Below are 27,710 nucleotides of genomic sequence, written 5' to 3' on the forward strand. Positions count from 1 at the left end.
CTGAGGAAAACCCGCTTTAATACCGGACTGCACCTAAAAGGGCAGGGCTTAAACACCATAGCCAATTTTACAATTGCCATTATTGTAGAAAGGTTTCAACTAGGTCCTATAAAAGGACACTCCCCATAGTGTCAGTTTAGTGACGCAATGTCAAGTGTACTGAGTCATAAGGGAACACCCATTATTGTTCTGCAGAGACCTACATTTGTGATTTCAGACAAGTGTGAAAAAGTTCCACTGTCATTGACTGCAATGTAAATAACTAGAAGGATAATACCTTTATTTATTTATTTCCAAAGATGATATTTCATAAGGCATGCTGAATGAGAGATCTGCGTGTCTATTACCTATACACCGCTAAGAAAAAAAGAATGCTCTCTGACAAGAACGGAGAAAATAATGCGTTTATTATTTTGCCAACAAGATGCAGTTTTGGTGCAAAGAATGTTGAAACAGCATTTCCCCAGTGGCTTTCTGCTCTCTTTCTCCTCTCTCATGGTTGTGTAAAGTGTGTGGTAGACGTGATAGACGGCACTGAGGACTGTCCGTGTCAGCACCTGATCTTTCATTCATTTTGCCTGTGCAATTGCGTGTGATAAAACGATGGCAAAATGCAATAAACTGTAAAACTATATGTGCTCCAAACTAATGTGTTTATACAAGTAATAATAAAAGATAAAAATACGATCAAATGTATTGCCAGGCTGCAATATAAAAAGCAGTATAAATTTGTATTTTTGTATCGCTGAAATGGCTGGAGGTGGCTTATACCGAAAGAGGTCCACATTCAAGGTTGATAATGGCAGCACCCAGGGCCTTAGCTAGTGGAGTGAAATGTGGTAATGATTCTAGGAGCCCAAAGGTCCAGGGGGCCCCACAACAAATTCTAAACTGTATTTTTTAATAGGAAAGGGGCCCAGAGCAAGATACAGCCAGGAGGCCCAGATTACCTTGCTAAGGCCCTGGCGGCACCCTAGTTATGCTGAAAAATAAGGTTGATAGGCCTGCTAGATTTGATAAACCTGTTAATAATGGGTGTAAATTAAAAGGCCAATTAGAAGGGGTGTCCACACCTAATGGTTATTTCATAATATGCTTTGAAATTCTTTTACATGTTATTTCATGATATAAGAATGATTTCTGCAAGTGTACAACTTTACCTCTACCAGATATCTTTTGAATTTGTTCTTCACAGAAATCCTGCAGTTTTTCTTTTAGTTGACAGACAAACTTTCCCACAGCCTCAAAAGTGAGGAGAGACTCACTGACACTGAAATTGGGTCCATCTGTCCATCTAGGAGGGGCACACAGAGACTGAAAACTCTAGAAAGAAAAAACAAATAGCAAATTGTAAAAAACAAGTGAACGAAAGGATCCATCCATTTGCTATACACGCTTAGCCTATCCCATGTAGGGTCGATCCTAGCTGCTGCGTGCCAAACAATTAAATACAATTTTTCCGAATTTTAAACTACTATTTGTATGTTGCACCTATTGTATCCATTATAATTCTTCTTCTGCTCTTGAAGTCTGAGTCCACCCATAGAACTGTACATAAGACAGGTATGACATTTTGCACACTGATAGAGATAACTGACCCAAATTTGGGTCTCTAACTCAAAACCTCTAGCACCACCAACTGTTCAAAGTTGCACACACGTTTTGCCCTAAAACTTTAGAACTGTACCCTGACAGCACACGTCTATTAGACTTCTAGATGTTGTGTGTGTTTACATCTGGAAGATGTATTTTTTTTAGGTTGTTTGCTCATCTGGAATCTTCAATAAGATGTTTACTCTCGGATGTCAATTAGACATTCAGCAAATGTCTTTGGGACGTTTATGATTAAGAATGTTTGTAAATCTGAATTTTTTTAAGATGTTTAGCAGATGGTAATTAGAATGCAATGCTTTCCAGATGAAAAGATCTAAAGCAGACAACTCGAAGACGTACCTGTGCTATCTGGGTAAGGGCTAAAAAACGAAATTATTTTTCTCTCTGATTCCTTGGGTCAAGCCGAATTCACTAAGTTTTGTTAGTGAAAGTACTAACAAAAGTCAAATTAAAACAAGTTACAGAAGTTTAAGTTTAGTTTGATTAAAATGTATTGCTTTAAACGTTTTATTTTTTATAAATCACAAAAACTGTACCTGGCCACCCTAAAAATGCTACGATTTCAAAGCCATATGTCTACCCAACATAGGAGACTGGCATCTTGAAAAATTAGTTTGCAATGAAATTTTTGATGCAGTACCCAAAATGGAAACTAGATGACAGCCAAGCTCCACTTTGTGATTAAACTTTTTTTTAAAGGGTTGTAACTCATGAATGCTTTGACCTAAAGGCCTACATATGGTCTCTGAAAGAAGACACTTAGGAGTTTATAGCTGAAGTGAAATCAGTAAAATAAGTGAAAAGTTATAGAAGCTTAAATTTATTGCAATGAAAATGTACTGCACTAAATGTTGTATTTTGTAAAGAAAATGTATATGAAAGCTGTGCCTGGTCACCCAAAAAACAACAAAAATGTTAAGCCATAAGTCTAAGTTGTGTATAAAATTTGAGATTGATATCTCCAAAAATGTATTTGCTATGAAATGTTTTCATTTTAAAACATTGTGTAAACACTTTTACATTGCATTTATGCATTAGGCAAACACTTTCAACCATTGCTCTACCAGCTGAACTTGTTTTAACAAGAACATATGAAAAAAAACAAAAACAAACAAGAACAGTACAAAACCAGACCAGAAACACTACAAATCGCTCTCATCATGCCAGGCACTGAAACAATCCCACTTTGCCTGAAAGCATAAAGGCATGTCACATCCGCAACAGGTTACGTATGTTTTTTGGTGACACACTCTGCATTTTCATCTGACAGCACGGCTGGTTTGTGTAATATGCTGTGGCTTTTGGCAGGCATGATATGAGTGTCCTCCTGCACTTGAAGAAGCAGAATGAGCAGAAACCGGTGTCTGGTTTCGAGGCATACAATCTGCAAGTTCCTGAACCAGGGTCTCCCGGAATTCCCCCTGACTCAGTGGCTTCTGGTTGTATAGTGTGGCCATCTGTTGATGTAGCATGAAGGCATTCACCACTGCAACGTCCAAGAAATGGTAGAACAGGGACCTGTACCACTTGCTGGTCTTCCGGAGAACTGAAAATCCCCAATAAGGGCATCGGAATGATCCACTCCTCCCATGTTCCTGTACGAAAAATAATGGGGCATATTTAAAATTGACATATTCAAGTAAATAAAATACACAAATTCTTACACAAATTTTTTTTTACATATAACTACATATTTACATGTAATTATATATAATAATACATTTTACTCACTTGTTGTAGTCTACCACTGCATTAGGAGTTGGAACGGTCATTTCTGTCCAGACCCTGCTCTTCACAGTCTTATCGAGCTTTTGCTTGATGGATGTGATGTTATGAACTCTTGAGATAAAAGATTGACTGAGGTTTGCACGATTGTACACATGTGCATTGCAATTTCATAATAAAGGTCAGTACTCCGGTTAAGAATCCTGTTACAATTTTTTTTTTTGCATACTCTTGTCACTAATTAATACGTTACTTTAATTATGTCATTTTGATAGCAAAACAGTGTTCGCATTTCGAAACTAGAGACTTAGAGCTTTCAAATGATATAAAATGTGTCATGATTGAAGTAGAATTTGAAGGTAATATAGTCCAGTAAAATTGTTTATAAGAACAAAACAGCCCACCTGTGGGCTGGTGCCAGTTAAGAGGTGGGTCATGTGCAAAGAGGTCTGTATCTGTACTTAAAGGGAAAGTTCAGCTAAAAATGAAAGTTCTGACATCATTTACTTACTCTCAAGCTGTTCCAAAACTTTCCTCAACATTTAATATTATTTATATATTATTATTAGCCAAGAGTTTCTGCTTTAAAAACACCGGTATGAGTAAAGGCGGAGTTGACATCTACGGAATGCGCTTTCTTAAAGGGATAGTTCACCCAGAAATGAAAATTCTCTCATCATTTACTCACCCTCATACCACTCCAGATGTGTATGATTTTCTTCTGCAGAACACAAAGATTTTTTAGAAGAATATCTCAGCTCTTAGATCCATACAATGCAAGTGAATGGTAGCCAGACCTTTGAAGCTAAAAAAATAAATCACATAAAAGCAACATAAAAGTAATCCACATGACTCCAGTGGTTAAATCCATATCTTCAGAAGCGATATGATAGGTGTGGGCGCTTGTTTAGTTTCACTTTCACATCTGAAAGTGGAAATTTATAGTAAAAAAGGACTTAAATATTGATCTGTTTCTCACCCACACCTATCATTTCTCTTCTGAAGACACGGATTTCAGTCAGTTGACAGAGTTTACTGAAGATAACATGTTTTCCATTATCCACAATACCAATGGCAACAATCAGAAAGATAGGTTACAGATGAGTTCAGGGAGCGAACTCACCTAAACACAAATACTAAGCTTTAGGCATTTGCAAAATCAGTTTACGTCACAGATTTTCTAACATTCTGTTTGGTTCAAACATAGGAAGATTACATAAACTATTTCAAAATCATGGTATTCACCCGACTGCCTGACAACAGAAGTTTAAGACAAAACATTTATCATAACCATAACTAATTCTAATACTTGATGAGTTGCGGGGCCTCTTGCTGTCCATTTCTGTGGAAGTTGATTGGCTATGAGGCACCCTATTCACAAAAACATAGTAACATTCCCATGAATGAAAAGAAGATTTAGAGAAAACAAACAGGTCATATCTTACTTCAACAAGGCTACATGACACCCAGACCTAGCTGGAATGCAGTGCCTGCAAGGAGACTTGGAAAACATAGTGAAACAGAACATAATCATAACTAAAGCTTAATAAATGCAGTACAATAAAAATGCATATTCTCTGTGAGCCAGGCTAAATGAAAAATCACTGTTACTGCATTCCTGGTATTAACCAGACCCTCAGTCACTTCTCAGACAACATACAAATTACATGCACATGTAAGGATAAAGTTAATTGATTAAAATAAGATACAGCATCATAAAATACATGGTTTATTGTAAATGAGGATGATAAAAGAAAATAGGTGAAACAAAACGGATTAAATCCACCCCCACAGATTAAACCACCAGAGTCAAATGGATAACTTTTATGCTGCCTTTGTGTGATTTTTGGAGCTTCAAATGTCTGGCCACCATTCACTTACATTGAACTTACAGAGTCGAGATATTCTTCTAGAAAGTCATACACATCTGGAGTGGCATGAGGGCGAGTATGTTAGAGAATTTTAATTTTTGGGTGAACTATCCCTTTAAGAAAGTGCGTTCCATAGCAACGATGTCAACTCTGCCTTTACTCCTACATTTTGTAAATAGGTTTTAAAGCAGAAACTCTTAGCTAGGAATTCTTTGGATAACTCCTAGTGATAAGATAAAAATATTTGCGATTAAGGGGCCAAGATGTGTTGCAAATTTCATAACGATTCGTAGGATATCTCCACTCTGTCACAGAGAATCTCAGTCAATGAGGTAACTTTACAGTAGTAAAAACATTTCTATGAAGAAAGAAAAAAAAACACATTTGAAAAATGGTACAGAGCCTCAGCAGAAAGGAATACGAGCAAATATTTCCAAAGCATACAAGCACTTTATTTTTAATATGGGTGTCAGGTGCTTTGACAGATTCCTTCAGCTATTTTATTTGTTTTAGAGCCGTTTATCCTTAGCCCATAAGTTAAATTGTACTGATTCATTATCTGTAAATATAATTAACTCAAAGACATATGAGTTTGCATTTCTTTTTTCTCTCCCCAATTTGGAATGCCCAATTCCCAGTGCCCTCTAAGTCATCGTGGTGGCGTAGTGACTCGCCTCAATCTGGGTGGCGGAGGACGATTCTCAGTTGCCTCCACGTCCGAGACAGTCAATCAGCGCATCTTATCACGTGGCTTGTTGAGCACGTTACCGCAGTGACGCAGCGTGTGTGGAGGCTTCATGCTATTCTCCATGGCATCTAAGCACAACTCACCACGTGCCCCACCGAGAGTGAAAACCACACATTATAGCGACCACGAGGAGGTTACCCCATGTGACTCTACCCTCCCTAGCAACCAGGACAATTTGGTTGCTTAGGACACCTGGCTGGAGTCACTCAGCATGCCCTGGATTCGAACTCGTGACTCCAGGGGTGGAAGTCAGCAGTAGTCTCGCTGAGCTACCCAGGCCCGCTGCATTTCCATAAAACAACTTAACAGTCATAACTAACAGCAAGTGAGTCTTTATACTTAAAATAGGCCTACTCTATGTTTTAAGAATATTAAAATTGAGAATTCTTTATAATATGAAAAATTACATGCAATGTATATTGTAACATTTCTTTCTTTTGTACCAATGTTTAGCATACATTTCTATTTTTGTACCCTTTAATTTGGGCACTGGGCAAAATGTGTGAAATAATGTTTTTTTTCCTCTAATAAAATGCAAGAAATAAGATAAAATACATTTGGCTCAAAGAAATTATTGATTAACCAATTATAATTGTTATCACAGGCCCACTAATGGCCGATACAGTGGTTGCGGGGTGGCATCACTGTAGTCCTTAGGGACACTTAAAGGGACAGTTCAAGTCTCTCATCATTTACTCACCCTGATGCCATCCTCGATGTGTATGATTTTCTTCTGCTAAACACACAGAATTTTAGAAGAATATTTCAGATCTGTGGGTCCATACAATGCAAGTGAATGGGTACCAAAATTTGGAAGCTCCAAAAAGCACATAAAGGCCACATAAAAGTAATCCATATGACTCCAGTGGTTAAATCTGTATCTTTAGAAGTGATATGATAGGTGTGGGTAAGAAACACATCAATATTTAAAGCTGATTTAACTTTTTCAGTGTTAAAATACTTCTATCCCAGCTTAATACGCAGAGACAACTATAAGTAAGCCATTCATAGATACATTTTCTCGAAAAGTGTAAATACTCCGTCTCTGTGGCACTATAAAAATTCCTGTTTGTTTTGAGCGACCCACCCCAACGGTGTGAGTTGGGAGTGGGACTATCTGACTGTTGAACAGCAGCAGACGAGCGGCGTATTTAGAAAGCAGTTTTAAAAACATTGTTTATTTTTGCAATTCCATTCTGTGGTGCTAGTGTCACAGAAATTACATCCTTCAGCTTTAAGTCCTTTCCTACTAAAAATTCTCATCCCTGCCCAGTAGGTGACGATATGCATGAAGGATGCAAATAGCCAAAAACAAAGAATATAAAAGTGAAAGTTACGTTTCTAACCCACACCTATCATATCGCTTCTGAAGATATAAGGTGCTTCTCATTTCTTAAATTGTGCATCCTCATTTCCTCCCTCCTCCGTCCTCGAGCCCGTGACCCGGAAACAGTTCAAAGTCCGCCATCATGAAGGACGTATCTATTCTCTAAATGCACCATGAGGAGGCAAGGACCGAGGAAGCTTCCCGAGGACACGAGCGAGGAAGCACCGAGCATCCTATGTGGAAGACTTTTTGGCCAAATCACCTGACGCACACATAAATTCTCCTCCCCCTTCACATCTGACACAACAGCTTTAATTCATATTTCACCTTTGCAGTTTAAATAAACCATAATTGTCAAATACTTTAACAGTGCATCTTGAATTATTAGGTTTTATTATGAATATATCAATAGTTTCAATAACATAACAGCAAGCGCTCCAATGTAATGCAGCTACACATCGACAGAGCTATAAAGTGACACTTGAGTGAGCAGGACATTCCATTTCACAAATCCATCTTGCTTTGATTCCTCCATCCTCCTCTCCTTTCTTTCCTAAGAGGGTGGAGCTAGGTAGCGAGGAAAGGAAGCAAGGAAAGGCAATGAGGATGCACAATTTAAGAAATGAGAAGCACCCATAGATTTAACCACTGGAGTCGTATGGATTACTTTTATGCTGCCTTTATGTGCTTTTGGAGTGTCAAAATTTTGGTACCCATTCACTTACATTGTGAGGACCTACAGAGCTGAAGAATTCTTCTAAAAATCTTCATATGTGTTCAGCAGAAGAAAGAAAGTCATACACATCTGGGATGGCATGAGTGTGAGTAGATGGGAGAATTTTCATTTTTTTGGGCGAACTATCCCTTTAAGTCTCACTTCTGCCATTACTTCTGGCTTAGACTTTTTTTGCTCAAGTCTCACTTTTTGCTAAGAATTAGTCAAATCATAGTACTATACTTAAGAGCATTTTATGCATACTGGCCCTGCTCTCAAAACTTTTCTTTTTCCCAAAATGTGAATGAAGGCTTACAAGTTGTATTTAAGCAAAGAGAAAAAAAATCTGTTGAATGTATACATTTTTTAGAACTGGAAACAAATCAAATATTTCTATCTCAGTCATATTTTACAGAGGTATTATAAAATATAATACAGCAAATTCAAAGTCTGTATTTCATTAACACTCATTCCATTAAATGGCAAAGTTATTATTAGATTTTTATGAGACGTTAAAGAGCGGTTATCCTATTTTTCCAGTCCGTCTCTTAAAGATGGAATTTTCTTCTGCTGGAGTCCATCTCATGGCGCTGAAAGATATCAAGCAACAGTTAATAAAGTGTGACTGACACATAATTTAAATTACTGACACACTGAAACAATCAATGATATCCATAAGGGAGATTTCAGAGTTAGGACAAACCTTGTGAACCCATTCATATTCCCCAAATTTGGAGTCAAAGGTTCCTTTCTGTAAGGAGCGAAGTTTAAGACTGAAGCGGGGTCCTAGCTCCTGGATTCCTACTCTCTTTTCATTCTTGAAGATATACCTGTGTGTTGCACAAAATGAGTTGATTGAGTCCTGTAGAAATACCAGTTCTTCATCTGTACATTTCAGTTAAACCATATTGATCAAATTAAGAGTTGCTTGCATGAAAATAAGTTACTTTTCTTCAAGCAGAAGAATGATAACAAAAGGGCTCACATTTTCACAAAAACTTTTATTCACTGTAGTACAAAATGTAAGTAGCCCCAGTTCTACCTTTGAGAGTTATGCATTTCAAATTCATAACAGAATTCCATCAAATTGAATTGTGTAATGTTTAACAAAATTAAATAAAACTTACAATATTTATTTTTATTTTATTAAAGCTGCACTATGTAAAACATTTTGGTTAAAACAAATTTTTATCACTTTGGTACTAATTTCAGAACCGTGATGTCATTTTTCAAAACTCTAGACACAAAACTCACAACCGATGATAAAAATGCACATTTTTCAAAACTCTAACACTTTTTCCAATTGCTTGGATACAATACACATAAACCTAAGATAATTTGTTAATTGAACTAAAATCACCTGTTCAAAATGACACAACATCAAAGTATTACCATTTCAAAATGCAATTCACACATTACATCTGAGATGACTGTCTATTCATTTCTTTACAATGATCTAACTACAGCTGGTCAAAAAGTAACTGTTGCATTACTCAGTGCATAGTTTTATGGAAACTGATGAACAATATTCCATGTTTAGATCATGAAAGTTTCAGGATAATGAGATCCAATGACACCAATTACCGTGGAACATGAACCAACTGGACTACATTATCTATGGATGTAATATTTCATCATCATTCTTTATCAGACTGTTTCTATGGTCCCATGCACCATCTTTCCAGACCATGTTTTCAGATTTGTCATTACTGTAAGTTCGCAGGCCCTTGTAATTGCTTTTCCAATACTGCCAACTCGTTACTGATGATTGATTTCACATTGTGGTACGAGTATATAGTGAAATGAGTGGTATCCACCTACAACAACATAGCGATATTGTAACATGGAGCTGGCAGGTGATCCAGGTCACAACAGTGGTCAAGCAGTGGGAAGAGGAAGACGAGGAAGACATGGTGGTCAAAGGAATGGCAGGGGACAAGCAACCCATCTGAGAGGTGGTCGTGGGCCTCATGGTAGAGGACAAGGCCATGGACCAAGACAATGGCAGCAACAGCAAAGAGTGTCCAATGAAATCTGAGCAATAGTTGTAGACCATGTCATAAATCACTGCATGACAATGACAGAGGCAGCTACAATGATTCAACCAAACCTCAGAAGATCAACCGTGGCCTCAATCATCAGAACTTTCCGCAATGAGAAGTGTAAGTCTTCAGCATGCAATAAACATTAGGCTACTTTCAATTGTCAAATGACTGTATACTGCATACCAATGTGTACCACAGAGTAGGTGATGTGACTAAATGTGTTGTTACTGTAATTTTCCCTGCAGAATACAGACTAGGTCAAATAGGGGAGGCAGAGGCAAAATTCTAACTGACCAACAAGAGCGGGCTATGGTCAATTTGGTTCAGGCCAGAAATTATATTTGCCTTACAGACATTCGGCAGCACATCTTGGACAATGAAGACATGTTCAACAATGTGGAAGCCATAACTTTGCAGACTACTGCACGCATTAATAGTAGATAAAACACTTGATAATCCTATTAAAATATACTGGTATCTGGTGGTTGAGGGAATTGAGTCCCCTGTTCTCTATGTAAAGCGCTTTGAGTGTAGTGCCAAAAAAGCACTATAAGTGTAAAATTCATTCATTTTAAATATGTAAATAAGAGTGTTTTTTTATCATCATCAACACAAGTAATACTTCAGTTTTAAATATTTAATTGTATAACATAACATGAAAACAACTTATGACTCTGGCTCTGAATATCTCCCAGTCCTGATCACACACAGGCGATGTACATGTAAGCTCAAGAACATGTAAGAAGACACAACTGACCTAATGTGTTGTTCTGAATATTGCTTTTAATTTTAACTATTAACCACAGATGTCGCTAGAGAGCACAACGTTATGTAGTGCAGCTTTAAAGATTACAAAATTTAATTTGAAGGAATTTTATTATAAAATTGAAATGCGTAAATATTTAAATAGTTTGAGTGTACATTATGCAAAAATGTAAATTCCTTGTTTTACTATCAAAATTCTTTTTTTTCCCCCTCTGTTTTGAGAAGTTTAATACTGGAATACACTCCCACTTTTATCTGTATGAGCTATAATGACTCGACCATCTAGGGCTGTTATGATCATTCCTTTTTTGTTGATGATAACTTGTTATACAAATAATTGCAATATCGGTTTTCTTCATGTCTAATATATATACAGTGGCCATAAAAAGTATTTGGATGCTTAAGCCGAACTTAAAAATGCATGAATTCCTTTGCATTTGAGAACAAAATATCAAACAAATTTGCAGTTACAGTAAAGAAAGATAAAATCACACTTTAAGCAAAATATTTAACACAAAAAAGCTTGTTACGTTTTGAATTATAAAACAACAGATATATGGTTAAAAATTAAGACAAAAAATTAAAGATTACAAGTTCAAGTGTTTTAGTTTGTAATCTTTTCGTCCGCAGAACTTCTTGACAACGTATGGGCATAGAATCAACAAGTTCCTGTAAAAGCTGTGGTAAAAGTTTCCTCCAGGTTTCAGCCACCAAAGCTTTCAGTTCATCCACACTAGAACATCGATGATCTGACATTTTCTTCAAAGGTGCTCTTGCCAAGTCAGCAAAAATTAAATCATCCATCCTCCACAGTTGGGAATATTGCAAAAAAAGTTCAAAGATGAAAGACTTGTTAATGAGAACAGAAAGCGCATAGGCAGACCCAGAAAGACAACCAGCAGATTGGACAGGACAACTGTGAATAAAATCAAGAGAACAAGGCAAGAAACAGGTGCAAGGATTGCCTCACACATCAATGAGAATTACCAGATACAACTTAGTCTGCAGACCATTAGAAACAGGATCAATGAGTATGGGTACAGAGGGAGAGTAATGCGGCGAAAACCAATCATTAGCTAAAAGAATTAGAAAGCCAGGATAAAACTGGCAAAAGAAAATGCACAGAAAGACAGCAGCTTTTGGAGAACTGTCTTTTTTCAGATGAGTCCAAATTGAACCTGCATGGATCTGATGGCAGATGATTTGTGTGGAGAAAGGCAGGGGAAGTATTCCACAATGCACTACGGGCACCTTAAAGCACATATGTGGACATGGAAAAGTCTGGTGCTGTTTCTCTTAGACCCCGTTTTCACCTGGTATTAAGATGCGTTTCAGGTGATCCGAGCACATGTGGTCAGCCCTAAAAACAGGTCTAAAACATTTTGTGATCAGATCACAAAAACCACATACGAATGTGGTCAAAAACACATGTCCAAATCGCATTTAAGGTGTAAACACAAATCTGTCCTAATCATCCCGGCAGCAGTAAAGCGCCACCCCTCAATCAACCGCTGCGCTAAAACAAGAGTTTAAAGTTTGCCGGTTACGAGCGGCTTTAAAAGGAAATAGGAATGGAAATTTTAAAAGCAGATACATACACAGTTAGGAGAGCTTCACAGATCTTCTTTAGTGTGTCTGATATCAAAACAGATGAAAAGCACGAACACCTGAAACTCCTTTAATACAGGTAATACACTAAAATAACGGATAATTCAACTTGACGTTGCATTTGTGCTTAGATTCAATTTCAACCTTATCTGGGAGAAACAGTGCACCGTTTTTTCGCGCTTTCTTCATCTTTTCTGACTTTGTTGCGCTTTAATATCATGCAGTGATACAATGACATAGTGACTGATGTATGTCGTCATGAAACAGAGACCCTACCCTTCAAATCCGAACACAAGTGGTCACAGGAGATGCATTTAAGTGACCAGGTGTAAACAGCGATTTGTCTAACCTGACCACATGTGATCGGATCACCCGAGACGCATCATAATACCAGATGGAAACGGGGTCTTGCAGTAGGGCTGCAACTAACAATTATTTTGATAATCGATTAATCTAACGATTATTAGTACGATTATTCGACTATTCGGCAATTATTGCAATAATTAATCATTAGCTCTTTACTGATTATTCAGCTTGTGGCCATGCTTAAAATGTTGTATTAAACATGCTTACTAACAATAAAGAGGACAAAATCATCTTAAAAATACATCATTCACTGAATTGAAGTTTAATTCAGTAAAGAAATTCACTGCAAACAATCCTATTGTTATCAAGTATTTTGTCTGGTTTTCCATTTAAAATAGTCTAAAAATCCTTAAAACAAGATACATTTACTTGGGAAGCAACATATAAGATATTTAGACTTGCTTTAAGAAAATGTATCTTAAATATAAGTGTATTTGTATATGTGTATTTTTTTCACTTGGTTATACTTCTGCAAGTGCCGTAAAGACAAAATATACTTATATTCAAGATCTATCCTTATATTAAGTCTAAATATCTTATATGCTGCTTCTCAGGTGAATGCATCTTTTTTTTAAGGGATTTTTAAATATTTTAAAATATTTGTATTTTTTATATTATATTCAACATTCTCAGATAACAATTTTTTCTTCTGCAGTATAGCTGCTAAAGAAAACGTATGTTGTTTAAAATGAGTTTTAAATATTTATATTGGAAAATAAGCCAAAACAAATCAAAATCAAAAACAAACAAATCAAAACAAACAAAACAAATCAACAACAAATCAAAAACAAAAACAAACAAACAACAAAAACAAAAAAACAAAAAACAAATCAAAAACGTATTTTTTTGCAGTGTGTAATGGGGCAAAGACTACCCTCTCTCACTTCTTTGTTCACTTCAATCCATCTTTAGCTCTCAAAAAAAAACAAACTCTCTCTTATTAAAAAAGCTGCGTACTGCCAATTTTCTTCAAGATAACAGATGCACAGTGACATATATTATGATTCAATAAGTCGCAAGCCATCATATTATAATCTAGCTGCATTAAGCGTGCGCACTCGTGGGTGAGCATCCCTGCAGTTTTTAATCTCTCCCCCTTAGATCGGGACATTCGTGCAACTCATAGAAGAGGCGCTGACCGCACAGAGAAATGCCAGTGTCGGAGTTTGTAGTTATTTATATGATCTGCTTCCATATTGTTTGAACTTTAATAAAGCTATAATGCATTAAATTTAACTGCATTAAAGATGTAACACTGGGGTGTTTCCTTTAAAGAGGCTCGACATGCAAGTTTTGCTTCAGCGGAGCAGCAGCTCCAGCTCCACTTATTCCAAAACAAGAGTGCTTCTGTATTTACTTATTTTGTATTTTTGCATTATAATTCCCTCATACTTTGCGATCTACATCACCTGAAGCTGTTTGGAATGTTTAGAGTGCATCTGGAATTTGCATCTGTGTAATTCTTCCTCTCCTCAGACAGGCACGAGCTGCAGTGCTGCTCTCGTACATCGTCATTAGAGTTTAATGTGATCACGTTATGTTAAATGAGACCAAATGACTATTCGACAGTGGAATTTGTCCATTTCTTTTGTCGATGTAGTTAACATCGACTAATCGTTTCAGCCCTATCTTACAATGGTGTTGGTGAGCTTGTTTTCATTGATGGAATCATGAATTCAGGACGCAAACTTGCAGAAATCAGTGAAGAACGTATTTAAGACACAGAAGTGGATCTTTCAACAGGATAACGATTCAAAGCATACCAGCCGCCTATTGAAAGAATACTTTGCAAAAAAGAAAATTAAGGTCGTAGAATGGCCATCCCAGAGCCCTGGCCTAAACCCTATCCACCTTATTTTTCAGCAAAACTAGGGCGCCACCATTAACAACCTTGAATGTGGACCTCTTCTGGTATAAGAAACTTCCAGCTATTTTAGCAATACAAAAATACTACATTATGCTGCTTAATATTACAAGCTGGCAATATAGGTCGTCATATAATCATTAATTACTATTTTCATAAACACATTGGTTTGGAGCTTATATAGTTTTACCATTTGTCACATTTTGCCATTGTTTCATCACACACTGTTGCACAGGCAGAATGAATGAGAGATCAGGTGCTGACATGGACAGTCCTCAGTGCCGTCTGTCACGCCTACCACAAAATTTACACAACCAGCAGAGAGCAGAAAGCCGCTGGGCAAATGTTGCTTCAACTTTCTTTGCACCAAAACTGCATCTTTTTTCATCTTGGCAAAATAATAAACACATTATTCTCTCCGTTCTTGTCAGAGAGCATTCTCCTTTTCTTAGCGGTGTGTAGTAAACGGACATGCAGATCTTTCATTCAGCATGGCTTATGAAATATCGCCTTTGGAAATAAAGGCATCATCGGAGATTATGCGGGTACATATGTCTGGAGGTTTACACGGAGACAAGAAATACCGCATCGTCAAGATCTTTGTAAAGAAGCAGATTTTATTATCACCTCTTCAATACAACACACAGCAACAAGTGAATGATTTACTTACTCTTTTACTATAAATGCTGACATTAGAAAATTATCCGACATTAGGATATTATTCTGCTGTACATCCTGTGATTGTGTGATAGTTTATAAGCTTATAACACTAAATTCTGGTATTATTATCCTTCTAGTTATTCACATTACGGTCAATGACAGCGGAACTTTGTCACACTTGCCAGAAATGCAGCCGCCTGCTTCTGCGTTGCAAAATAAGGTGGATAGAGCACTTATGGGATGCAATGGAGAAGAAAATGCTAGATTGTCGATGTTCTAGTCAGGATGAACTGTAAGCTTTGGTGGCTGAAACCTGGAGGAAACTTTCACCACAGCTTTTACAGAAACTTGATTCTATGTCCAGATGTTGCCAAGAAGTTCTGTGAACGAAAGGATTGCAAACTAAACTAAAACACTTAAACTTGTAATCTTTAACGAAGCCATTATCAAGTGTCCAAATAATTTTTGTCTTGATTTTAAAACCATATATCTGTCGCTTTATAATTTAAAATGTAACAAGTTTCTTTTTGTTAAATGTTTGACTTGAAAAGTGTGATTATGTTATCTTTCTTTACAATAAATGCCACTAGGTTTGATGTTTTGTTTTCAAAAGCAAAGGAATTTGTGCACTTTTAAGTTCAGCTTAAGCATCCAAATACTTTTTGGGGCCACACACACACACACACACACACACACACACACACAGTTGAAGTCAGAAGTTTACATACACTTAGGATGAGGTCATTAAAACTAATTTTTTAACCACTCCACAGATTTCATATTAGCAAACTACAGTTTTGGCAAGTCGTTTAGGACATCTACTTTGTGCATGACACCAGTAATTTTGTAAACAATTGTTTACAGACAGATTGTTTCACTTTTAATTGACTACATCACAATTCCAGTGGGTCAGAAGTATACATACACTATGCTAACTATGCCTTTAAGCAGCTTGGAAAATTCCTTCTGATTGGCCAGTTGGAGTCAATTGGAGGTGTACCTGTGGATGTATTTTAAGGCCTACCTTCAAACTTTGTTTGACATCATTGGTAAATCAAAAGAAATCAGCCAAGACCTCTGAAAAAAAAATTGTGGACCTCCACAAGTCTGGTTCATCCTTGGGAGCAAATTCGAAACGCCTGAAGGTACCATGTTCATCTGTACAAATAATAGTACGCAAGTATAAACACTATGGGACCACACAGCCATCATACTGCTCAGGAAGGAGATGCATTCTGTCTCCTAGAGATGAACGTTGTTTGGTGCAAAAAGTGCAAATCAATCCCAGAACAACAGTAAAGGAACTTGTGAAGATGCTGGAGGAAACAGGTAGACAAGTATCTATATCCACAGTAAAACGAGTCCTATATCGGCATAACCTGAAAGGCTGCTCAAACTGTAGTATGGCTCCATAAAAAAGCCATACTACAGTTTGCAAGTGCACATGGGGACAAAGATCTTACTTTTGAGAAATGTCCTTTGGTCTGATGAAACAAAAATTGAACTGTTTGGCCATAATGACCATTGTTATGTTAGGAGGAAAAAGGGTGAGGTTTGCAAGCCAAAGAACACCATCCCAACCGTGAAGCATGGGGGTGGCAGCATCATGTTGTGGGGGTGTTTTGCTGGAGGAGGGACTGGTGCACTTCACAAAATAGAAAATTATGTGGATATATTGAAGCAACATCTCAAGACATCAGCCACGAAGTTAAAACTCAGTCTCAAATGGGTCTTCCAAACAATGACCCCAAGCATACCTCCAACGCTGTGGCAAAATGGCTTAAGGACAACAAAGTCAAGGTACTGGAGTGGCCATCACAAAGCCCTGACCTCAATCCGATAGAACATTTGTGGGCAGAACTGAAAAAGCATATGCGAGCAAGGAGGCCTGACTCAGTTACACCAGTTCTGTCTAGAGGAATGGGCCAAAATTCCAGCAACATTTTGTGAGAAGCTTGTGGAAGGCTACCCAAAACATCTGACCCAAGTTAAACAATTTAAAGGCAATGCTATCAAACACTAACAAAGTGTATGTAAACTTCTGACTCATTGGGAATGTGATGAAAGAAATAAAAGCTGAAATAAATAATTCTCTCTACTATTATTCTGAAATTTCACATTCTTAAAATAAAGTTGCGATCCTAACTGACCTAAGACAGGGAATGTTTTCTATGATTAAATGTCAGGAATTGTGAAAAACTGAGTTTAAATGTATTTGGCTAAGGTGTATGTAAACTTCTGATTTCAACTGTGTGCACAATTATTAGGCAAATTGTATTCCTCAGGATTCATTTTATTGTTGAACAAACACAATGCTCTCAGTCAATCCAAAATGTTATTGAACCTCAAACCTGAATGTTTAACAAAGGAAAAGGGAGTTTTTTTCTTTCTCAGGCGAATATATAAGTGTGCATAATTATTAGGCAACTAAATTACAAAAATAATTTCTTCCTACTAAATTGTTTATTCTCAATTTTTACAGTAAGCACAACAAATAAGTAACACAAAATGACAATTAAATAAAATTTTTGGCCTTTCAAAAATATTCAGTGACCAATATAGCCACCCTTCTTTTCAATAACTGCCATGAGCCTTCCATCCATGGAGTCTGTCAGTTTCTTGATCTGTTCACGATCAACTTTCGCTGAAGCAGCAACCACAGCCTCCCAAATGCTGTTCAAAGAGGTGTATTGTCTTCCCTCACTGTAAATCGCACATTTGAGAAGGGCCCACAAGTTCTCAATAGGTTTTAAGTCAGGTAAGGAAGGGGGCCAAGTCATTATTTGGGCATCTTTGAGGCCCTTATTGGCTAGCCAAGCAGTGGAGCACTTCGATGCATGTGATGGAGCATTGTCCTGCATAGAGATCATGGCCTTCTTGAATGCGGATGACTTCTTCCTGTACCACTGCTTGAAGAAAGTACTTTCCAGAGACTGGCAGTAGGTTTGAAAGTTGAGTTTCAGTCCATCTTCAACTCGAAAAGGTCCAAATACCTCATCCTTAATGACAGCAGCCCACACCAGTACCCCTCCTCCACCTTGCTGGCACCTGACTCGAAGTGGTGCCCTGTGTCCATCCAGCCATGGGCCCATCCATCTGGTCCATCAAGAGTCACTCTCATTTCATCTGTCCATAAAACCAGGGGTTTTCAAACTTTTTAATCCCAAGGACCCCCAAATATGATAAGGCAACTATGTATTTTTAAGTAAATAATTTTATATATCTGTAAAGACATATTGCAATTCATATTACAATAAACGTAAATCTGAAATGCTGTTTCAATAACAATTTCCTTTTATTATTTGGCAAATCACTATAGCCAAAAATAATTCTCACAATTAATTTTATATAGCTTCTGTAGTTTTTTGTATTTCTGAAAAATGTAAAAATATATACATTAACTGAACAGGGTACATTTTTTTCACAGTATTAAGGCACTGGTAGTTAAACCTGAAGGGCAGCATTTGCATTACAAATACGTGAATCAAATCAAACAACACCACATTCACTGATTCAAGATGTCCTAATGGGTTGGATGAGCCTGGTGGCTTCTACACAGTTTGTCAATGTGTAGTTTCATTTTAGTGAGAGCCAGGCGCATGTCACTTTCGACCTGCAGAAGGGCTCGGTGCTTGGACTGAAGTACTTTCAGTGCTGAAAATCCAGCTTCACACAAGTAGGTTGTGGCAAATGGTAAAAGACACTTTATTGCCTTCTCAGGCAAAACACGGTAGTCCTTTCTCACAGACATCAAAAACTCTGACAGAGGAAGGCAGGGGAACTTTGTTTTCATCTCTCCCTCATTTGTCAAATCAATCAGTTGCTCTTGGGGAGCTAGATTCAGATGAGGGCCAACACCTGGTACAAATGGGTTTCTAACAAAGTCCAGGTGGGTGTTGTTCAAATCAGGGAAATATTGTTTAAAATAGCCCTGAAGATGTGACAGGTGAGACTGGATTATGGGCGTGATGTTGTCAGCAATGGAGATGCACTCCTGGTTATAGAGAGGAAACATTTCTGTAACTCCCTCTTTCAGTTTGCATTCCCACAGAGATAATTTTTGCGTGAACGCGTGCACCTTATCTTGTGCATTCAGTATGTGAACATTGTGCCCTTGCATGCTCTGATTGAGGACACTGAAGATGCTGGAAAAAAATCCGCCATGTATGACAACTTCAGTATCCATGAGTCATCTTCAAAACAGTTGGCAAGCTCTGACTTTTCACCAGAGAGAAACTCTCTCAGCTCTTTGCGCAGCGAATACACACGATTTAAAACAGCCCCGCGGGAAAGCCAGCGTAACTCTGAGTGGAGCAGCAAGCTCTCGTAATCAGCACCCATTTCTTGGCAGAATAAACCGAATAGTCTGTTTCAAGGGGTGTGATTTTATATAGTTCACAGTTTCAACTACATCCCTCAGCACGATGCAAATCATCATCAATGCGTTTGGCCACAAGAGCCTCACGGTGAAGCATACAGTGTGTGGCAACAGCATTGGGGGCTTTCTCCTTGATCAGAATCACAACACCGCTGCGCTTGCTTGCACCGTGTATGTATATGGCCACAAAAAGTATTTGGACGCTTAAGCTGAACTTAAAAGTGCACCGTACACACTCCAACACCGAGACCAGTCTATTGAATTGACCGTCATGAATTGATCCATCATATTAAATATGTCCTGCCCTGTGGTTCTGCCTTCAATGGTTCTACAAAAAAAAGAAGTTCCTCGATAAATTTGTCCTGCCCAAGGAAACGAATGTAGACCATAAGCTGTGCTTGATTTGCAACATCAGTATTTTCATCCAACTGCAGTGCAAAATATTCACTGGCTCGCACTTGTTCTAAAAGCTGCGAAGCAATATCGTTGGACATGTCACCTATGCGTCCGCTCACTGTATTGTCCGACAAAGACACACAATCTACTTTTCGTGCCGCTTCCTCTCCAAATAACTCCTTGACAATGTCTTTAGTAGCTGGTAATAATAATGCTTCGCCAATCGTGTGCGGCTTCTTAGCATGCGCGATGTGGAGTGATGCCAAATATGATGCCTTTAAACTCCTCTCAGGGACGATGCTTGCTGCCGAAAAGTACTAGTCTGCCGGGCCAAACACAACTCCTGATGTTTGAAATAGTCAGTGGACTTTCCTGACTCATTGGGATGTTTCTGCTATAGATGACGTTTGAGCTTGGATGGTTTCATGCACTTATTGGAGAGAATCTCTTGACAGAGAACACACTAGGGTCTCTCGACTCCCTGCTTTAACATACAGGTAAAACCAAACGTAATGTAAGATTTGTCATATTTTCTTGTTTTTTGTTTAGTGTTCGCCAAGTCAGATTGACACGAACTGCTTGCAGGAGCGGGATTATTCAAAAATCTTTCCATCATTTGTAGAGCATGTACTTAGCCGCTAATTGCTTCGTTCACCGTACTATAAGTGCAAAACGTAAATAGCGCTAAGTATTTTGGGATAAATACGTTACAAGGAACCACTCTTATAAATCATGAAACTATATGTAGATTTGGTTATTAACATCTTAAGGTTAAAAAATTCTGTAAAAAATGATCTTACTGTAAATATATATTATATATATATATATATATATATATATATATATATATATATATATATATATATATATATATATATATATATATATATATTTTTTTTTTTTTTTCTGGCAAGTTTTTCACGGACCCCCTAACTCCCTCTTGCTGCCCCCAGTTTGAAAACCCCTGCATAAAACCTTTGAAAAATCTGTCTTCAGGTATTTCTTTGCCCAATCTTGACACTTCAACTTGTGAATCTTATTCAGTGGTGGTCGTGTTTCAGCCTTCTTGACCTTGGCCAAGTCTCTGAGCACTTGGCACCTTGTACTTCTGGACACTCCAGGTAGGTTGCAGTTCTGGAATATGGTGGCACTGGAGGATAATGGGTTGCTGGTAGCTTCACGTTTAATTCTTCTCTTTTGCAGTTAATTTGCACCTTTTCTTCTCCATGCGTTTTTTGCTCCCCAGTTGACTATTTGCAACAAAACGTTTGATTGTCCGGTGGGCACGCATCAATAGTTTAGCTATTTCAAGAGTGTTCCATCTGTCTGAAAGGCATTTTAAAATGTTTTACTTTTCAGTGCCAGTTAATTCTCTTGTTTGGCCCATTTTACCTGAGGTAATGAAGTTGCCTAATAATTATGCACACCTTGATATAAGGTGTTAGTCACTTTCACCACACCCTCCCTCATTACACAAATATATATCACCTGAAAATGATTGAATCCAATAAGCATTCAAGTTTATATGGTTTGGAGAAATTTGCATGGAAATAATGATAAGATCAGAATACTCAATTGCCTAATAATTGTGCACGCAGTGTGTGTGTGTGTGTGTGTGTGTGTGTGTGTGTATTTATGTGTGTATATATATATATATATATATATATATATATATATATATATATATATATATATATATATATATATATATATATATATATGACACACACTTAAAATTAATTTATTCAGAATTAACTTGAAATATATTTTTGGAAACTCTTCATTTACATTCAGTGTTCTTTGGAACCCAATCAATCTACATAATAATAATGCATATTAAAATATTTCCATACAATACTTATTAGGTATGGTATTACATATTAAAGAAATAGTAATATATTTAGATGATAATATCCTGAATTTAAGTCATTTTAAGGCAGTCCCATTAAACCTTCGATTAAGAAACCTCTCACACAGAAACGTGTGTAGTGGAAGAATACTTTTTTAATATCCACTTCCAAAAATGACGAAATGTTGTACAGTTATGTAAAAGTAAAAATTTAACCTAGAGTTATGTTTTGCATTTACAACACACATTAAAATCGCACCACACCGCAGACCTAAGAATACGTTTGTTTGGAGCACTCAAATAATACACTACTGCATTGGAAATCAAGAAATTAAATTTGTATGACATTTCAACATTCACTTAAAATTCCAGTATTTCAATGGCAATATGTGATTAGAATTCAAAATGCACAATAAAAATTTGGAGACAAGCCTGTCAATATAAAAAAATGCATATTGTGACAACAATATGTGCGAGTTCAGTGCGAGTATTTTTAATCCATACTTGACAGTTTGCAAACAAGATTTCACGATTCAGCAGACTTTCGCGACAGGCTTTATAATTTACGCAATGGGTGCATACGCTTAAAATAAAAGAAGAGTTACCTGTGAAATCTGAAAAAGATGAAGTCTCTCTGATTGTGAAATGTGGCGACCTGACGGCCAACAAACTGTGGATCATGAGGAAACAGAGCAGCAAACAGCCGTCCGATGGTGTGACCGAGTCTAGTAGTGAAGTTATTGAGGATGACTTCTGGAACGTGTTCTGTAGGGTCCTTACCTCTTCTCTAAATAATGCAAAAAATAAAAATAAATAAAAATTACAAAGTTAAGGGTTGTGCGTTCTTTAGAATCAAGGTAGCAAACAGTAATGTGTAAACTCTACAATTTTAATGAAATTCAGAAGTATATGTATATAACTGCTGTAACTGTATTTTTAAATGTAATTTAATTTCAGTATGAATTACTAATAAGCATGTTATCATACACGCAACATATGGGGTATTTCCGGAAGCCTTAAATGATATTAATATTTAAAATGCCACCTACAGAAATTTGTGTTTAATTCAGATATATTTCATTGTATTCAATAAATTAACTTTCATTACGGAACATGTCGGAAGAACACGTTCCGAGCCAAAAAATTATCTGAAAACAATGTGGTTGACACAGGTAAACTATATCATTGAATAAAAAAAATATTATTTGTCAAACTGAAAAATGCAATTATTTATGTTGTCAAACACCCTGTGTTGGCACTAATGAAATTTCGCTGCTGCAACTTCATTCAATTTCTCTGAATTAAAAATCAGTAAATTTCTCTTCCTGTCATTACAATTCAAATTCCAACACATGAATTGAAAAGGAGCCAATACTTATATTGAGTATTGCCCAACCTTGGTTTAGGACAGAAGAAAAATTATATTTCACTTTACTGTTGGAACACTTCACTAACCTTCATCTCTTTGCGAAGCCGGACACTACTGACTTTAAAATGTGCAGTCGGTCCGTCAGGAAGGTGACAGAGAACCAAACCATCTGTGACACTTTAAGTGAAAGAAAATCCTACAAGATTCTGTGAACATTTCAACTCATTAAGGAGGTGATAGGACAATAACATCTCAAAGATATTATACAAATATAACACTATATTACATAGTGAAGTCTGAGTAAAGGATACTTGGCACCTTTCTATCCTCATTGATCACCATTAAGTAAGTAAAGCCTCGTGATATACACTGAGGAATGACTCTTTTCAATGCCAGACCTCTTCTGTAGTACACATGCGCATGTGGGATTACGGTCGCCAGCTGTTCACAAAACCTCACAGTTCTCTGAAAACACACACAATACCATAAACACACGATACTTTAAGTATATATGCATTGCTCGATTGATAAAGCAAAATCACAGTAAACTCACTCCTCTCGGCCTGTCTGAAGTGGTAATAAGAACTTTGGGATTTGTCAAACGATTAAAGTAAGCAGAGAATTCATCGGTTCCTTCATCAAAAGCCACCTGGATAAAAACAAATTAGTTCTATGTTAGTTTTAAGCATTCACAGCAAAAGGGTGGAAGAGGGTTCATTAATCACACATCACCTCCTCATCCTCTGGGTTGACTGTAGTTTCATCATATATTCTCTGGTTTTCTATAGTCTTGGGAACTTCTTTAGGTGGAGCCTAAAAAAAAAGAAAAAATGAAGGAAACACCAATTTATTAATGAAAAAACAAACAGACAAAGACTAATGCTAAATTAATGTCACTGATTTAAACAGCCAGACAGTCAAGAGTGTGATGATATTAACACACATTTTAACCCTGTTTACATATCGTATTAACCTACACTCACTGAGCACTTTATTAGGAACTCCTGTACACCTTGTTATTCATGCAATTATCTAATCTATCAATCGTGTGGCAGCAGTGCAATGCAAAAAAAATCAAGCAGACACGGGTCAGGAGCTTCAGTTAATGTTCACATCAACCATCAGAATGGGGGAAAAAAAAACTGTGATCTCAGGGATTTCGACCGTGGCATGATTGTTGGTGCCAGACGGTCTGACTTAAGTAATTCTGTAGCTGCTCGTCTCTTGGGATTTTCACATAGAGTCGGTTACTTAGAATGGTGCCAAAAACAAAAAAATATCCAGTGAGTGGCAGTTCTGTGGACAGAAATGCCTTGTTGATGAGAAAGGTCAACGGAGAATGGCCAGACTGGTTTGAGCTGACAGAAAGGCTACGGTAACTCTGATAACCACTCTGTACAATTGTAATGAGCAGAATATAATCTCAGAATTCACAACACGTGAAATCTTGAGTCGGATGGGCTACAAAAGCAGAAGACCATGTCAGGTTCCAGTTTTGTCAGCCAAGAACAGAAAGCTGAGGCTGCAGTGGGCACAGGGTCACAAAAACTAGTTGAAGACTTTAAAAACGTAGCTTGGTCTGATGAATCTCTGCTGAGGCACACAGACGGTAGGGTCAGAATTTGGCACCAACAGCATGAATCCATGGACTCAACCTGCCTTGTGTCAACAGTCCAGGCTGGTGGCGGTGGCGTAATGGTGTGGGGAATGTTTTCTTGGCACACTTTAGGCCCGTTAATACCAATAAATCATTGCTTGAATACAACAGCCTATTTGAGTATTGTTGCTGACAATGTGCATCCCTTCATGGCCACAATTTACCCATCTTCTAATGGCTACTTCCAGCATGATAATGCACCATATCACAAAGCAAAAGTCTTCTCAAACTGGTTTCATGAACATGACAATGAGTTCACTCTTCAATGGCCTTCCCAGTCACCGGATCTGAATCCAATAGAACACCTTTGGGATGTGGTAGAATGGGATATTCCAGCATGAATGTGCAGCTGACAAATCTGCAGAAATTGCATGATGCAATTATGTCAACATGGACCAGAATCTCAAAGGACTGTTTCCAACATCTTGTGGAATCCATGCCACGAAGAATTGAGGCTGTTTTGAGAGCAAAATGAGGCCCTACCCAGTATTGGTATAGTTCCTAATAAAGTGCTCAGTGAGTTTATGTAATCCGATCACAAGTGGCCAGTGGTAAACACTGGTGTAAATGGGGTCCAAAACACTTTGTGATCCGATTACTCAAAACCACATTTTTGAGATAGTCAGAAACGTATCGGAACATGTGCATGTAAATGCTGATGCGTCCCGGACAACTGAGAGGGACCACCTTCACACCTGTCGATTAATCTCTTTAATTAAGATTCAAATGCAGATACATTTGAGAGGAAAATTGTATCGACTTGACGTGTATTGTTACTCTGTAGTTTATTAACATGCAGCAATATACTTATGTAGTAAGTGATGTATGCAGTCATGAAATCAGACCCTCCTCAAATAATTAAATAAGTTGTCACAGGAAAAGCATGCAAATACCAAGTGTAAATAATGATGTGTCTTGACTCATAGACAGATGTTGGTACCAGGTGTAAACACAGCATTTTAAATACAGTGCATCAAACATACCTTATCGCCAAGAGCTTTTCTCTCCTTCTTCCTTTTCTTTTTCAGTTCCAGCTTTTGCTGAGGAGAGATATTACAGACCGTTTATTAACATATAATAGATTATATCTAGATTATATAGATTATAAATATCATGACGCGTCGATTCGAACCCACTAATTTTGTTCGATTCCAACGCGCATGTGATGTTCGTTCCGAATGTTCGAACGCGCCTCGTACCCCAAAAAACAGCCAAGGCTAGCACTTCATGAGGTTTGTAAATGTATAAGATAAAGCGCTGCAGTAAGTAACATGTCACCTTTCTTTTCTCCTGCTTCAGTTTGAGAAACATCGTATGTCTGCGCTGCTTGTTTTTGATGTCAGACACGCTGAATGTTGGAGGAAAAAACGCTCCTGGCTCGGACTTCTCCTCTTTTACTTCACCCTCTGCTGGATTCATCTCTACCACTGGATTTTCGTCAAATTTGACTTTTCGCTTTGGCATTTTCGTCTTTCGTTTTTTCTTAGAAACACATTCTGAAGTTGATAGCTCCGTTGAGTCCATTTCTGTTGCTCCTGTCTCATTCACGTGTGTGAAAATGTCTACTTCCGGTTCAGCTGGAAGTTTCTGCCAGAGCCATTCTAAATGGTTCCTACAAGGTTAGCATCATCATAACTCAGCGGTACACTGGCGAGGAGACAAGAGGCCGTTTTTTATGGATGTCTGTGGAGGAGATGCTTCAGCGTACTGAATAAACTGCTTTTGTGAGGAAACGGTTTACTACTTATTGCCTGTCCACTAATCTTCAACATGTTTTACACTAAATAATCCCTTTGTGATAAACTATGTGTGGAGTTTACTACGATACAATTGCTGTTTTATAAGAGATCTCGGAGTAGAGAATGAAGCAACAGGTAGGACTCATTTACGGCATTAATACCAGCCAACAAATATTATTTTATTTACTCTCTCCAGCTCGCAAAAATTGCATAGATTAATTATAATAAGTTTTAAGTATTAAAATATGATAATATATTTTGTACAATATTGTATATTATCTAATAAAAACAAAAATAAATTGATTTGTCTGTTTTTTCCCTTTGGCTTTTAGGATCCAACAATTCAATTAGATTTGTAATGATTAATATATTATGTATTTAATTATATTATTGTAATGACTATTATGACTGCTGTGTGTGCCCAATGATGCTGATAAAAAAATAATATATATTTTTAAATAGATTAAGACTCTCATGCTGCAATCTGCAGCAGCAAAAGCGTGCCTTTTCCCGCTCACTGAAACGTATTCCATAAACATTACAATCCCAAAATACGTTAACTAAAAGATATATCTCAAAATTTACGACAAGAAAAAGTGCAACGAAAACTGTAAAAAAAAAAAAAAAAAAAAAAAAAAACGGTCGTAAAACGTCTTGGTTACGTACGTAACCTCGGTTCCCTGACACAAAGGGAACGAGACATTGCGTTCATTAACGCATTTGGGGAATGCCTTCTTACACGACCTAGTTGAAACCTCTCTACAAAAATGCCAGTATTCAAATATTGTCTATGGTGTTTAAGCCCAGCCTGTTTCGTCTTGCTTCTTTAAGGAACTTTATGATTAAATCATGCTTGCCTATAGTGGCGCCGGCTTCATGTGCGTGATACGCAGATATAGTCTCCACATACACTTTGAGCGAGTGAGTCCTGCGTCTGATCGCTCTTGAAAAAATATGAGAATTTCATGTATGGGGCAGTCTACTGGGTCATTCCATTTTAATGCATAGAGACGT

General features: G+C 37.3%; 1 protein-coding gene across 1 annotated transcript; it reads right to left on the bottom strand.

Annotated features, from left to right (window-relative positions):
• Window positions 1–5,055: 5,055 nt before the first annotated feature.
• Window positions 5,056–26,533, bottom strand: LOC127426446 (ribosome production factor 1). The gene is made up of 9 exons (XM_051673275.1): window positions 26,236–26,533; window positions 25,941–25,997; window positions 24,033–24,113; window positions 23,854–23,949; window positions 23,612–23,765; window positions 23,387–23,469; window positions 22,537–22,718; window positions 8,704–8,830; window positions 5,056–8,590 (listed from the first exon to the last, which is right to left on the bottom strand). Exons 1-9 carry the CDS (start codon window positions 26,479–26,481, stop codon window positions 8,549–8,551), a joined length of 1,068 nt encoding a protein of 355 aa, XP_051529235.1. The 5' UTR covers window positions 26,482–26,533; the 3' UTR covers window positions 5,056–8,548.
• Window positions 26,534–27,710: the final 1,177 nt, after the last annotated feature.

Source organism: Myxocyprinus asiaticus, chromosome 35 (genome assembly GCF_019703515.2).
Source record: "Myxocyprinus asiaticus isolate MX2 ecotype Aquarium Trade chromosome 35, UBuf_Myxa_2, whole genome shotgun sequence".
NCBI lineage: Eukaryota > Metazoa > Chordata > Actinopteri > Cypriniformes > Catostomidae > Myxocyprinus > Myxocyprinus asiaticus.

What these genes read in the sequence shown, in the direction of transcription:
- LOC127426446 (XM_051673275.1), bottom strand. Translation starts at nt 26,481, where the DNA reads ATGGACTCAACGGAGCTATCAACTTCAGAATGTGTTTCTAAGAAAAAA. An exon ending in TGAAGCAGGAGAAAAGAAAG is followed by an intron (nt 25,998 to 26,235) that starts GTGACATGTTAC and finishes ATCTCTCCTCAG; the next exon opens with CAAAAGCTGGAACTGAAAAA. An exon ending in AATATGAATGGGTTCACAAG is followed by an intron (nt 8,591 to 8,703) that starts GTTTGTCCTAAC and finishes GATATCTTTCAG; the next exon opens with CGCCATGAGATGGACTCCAG.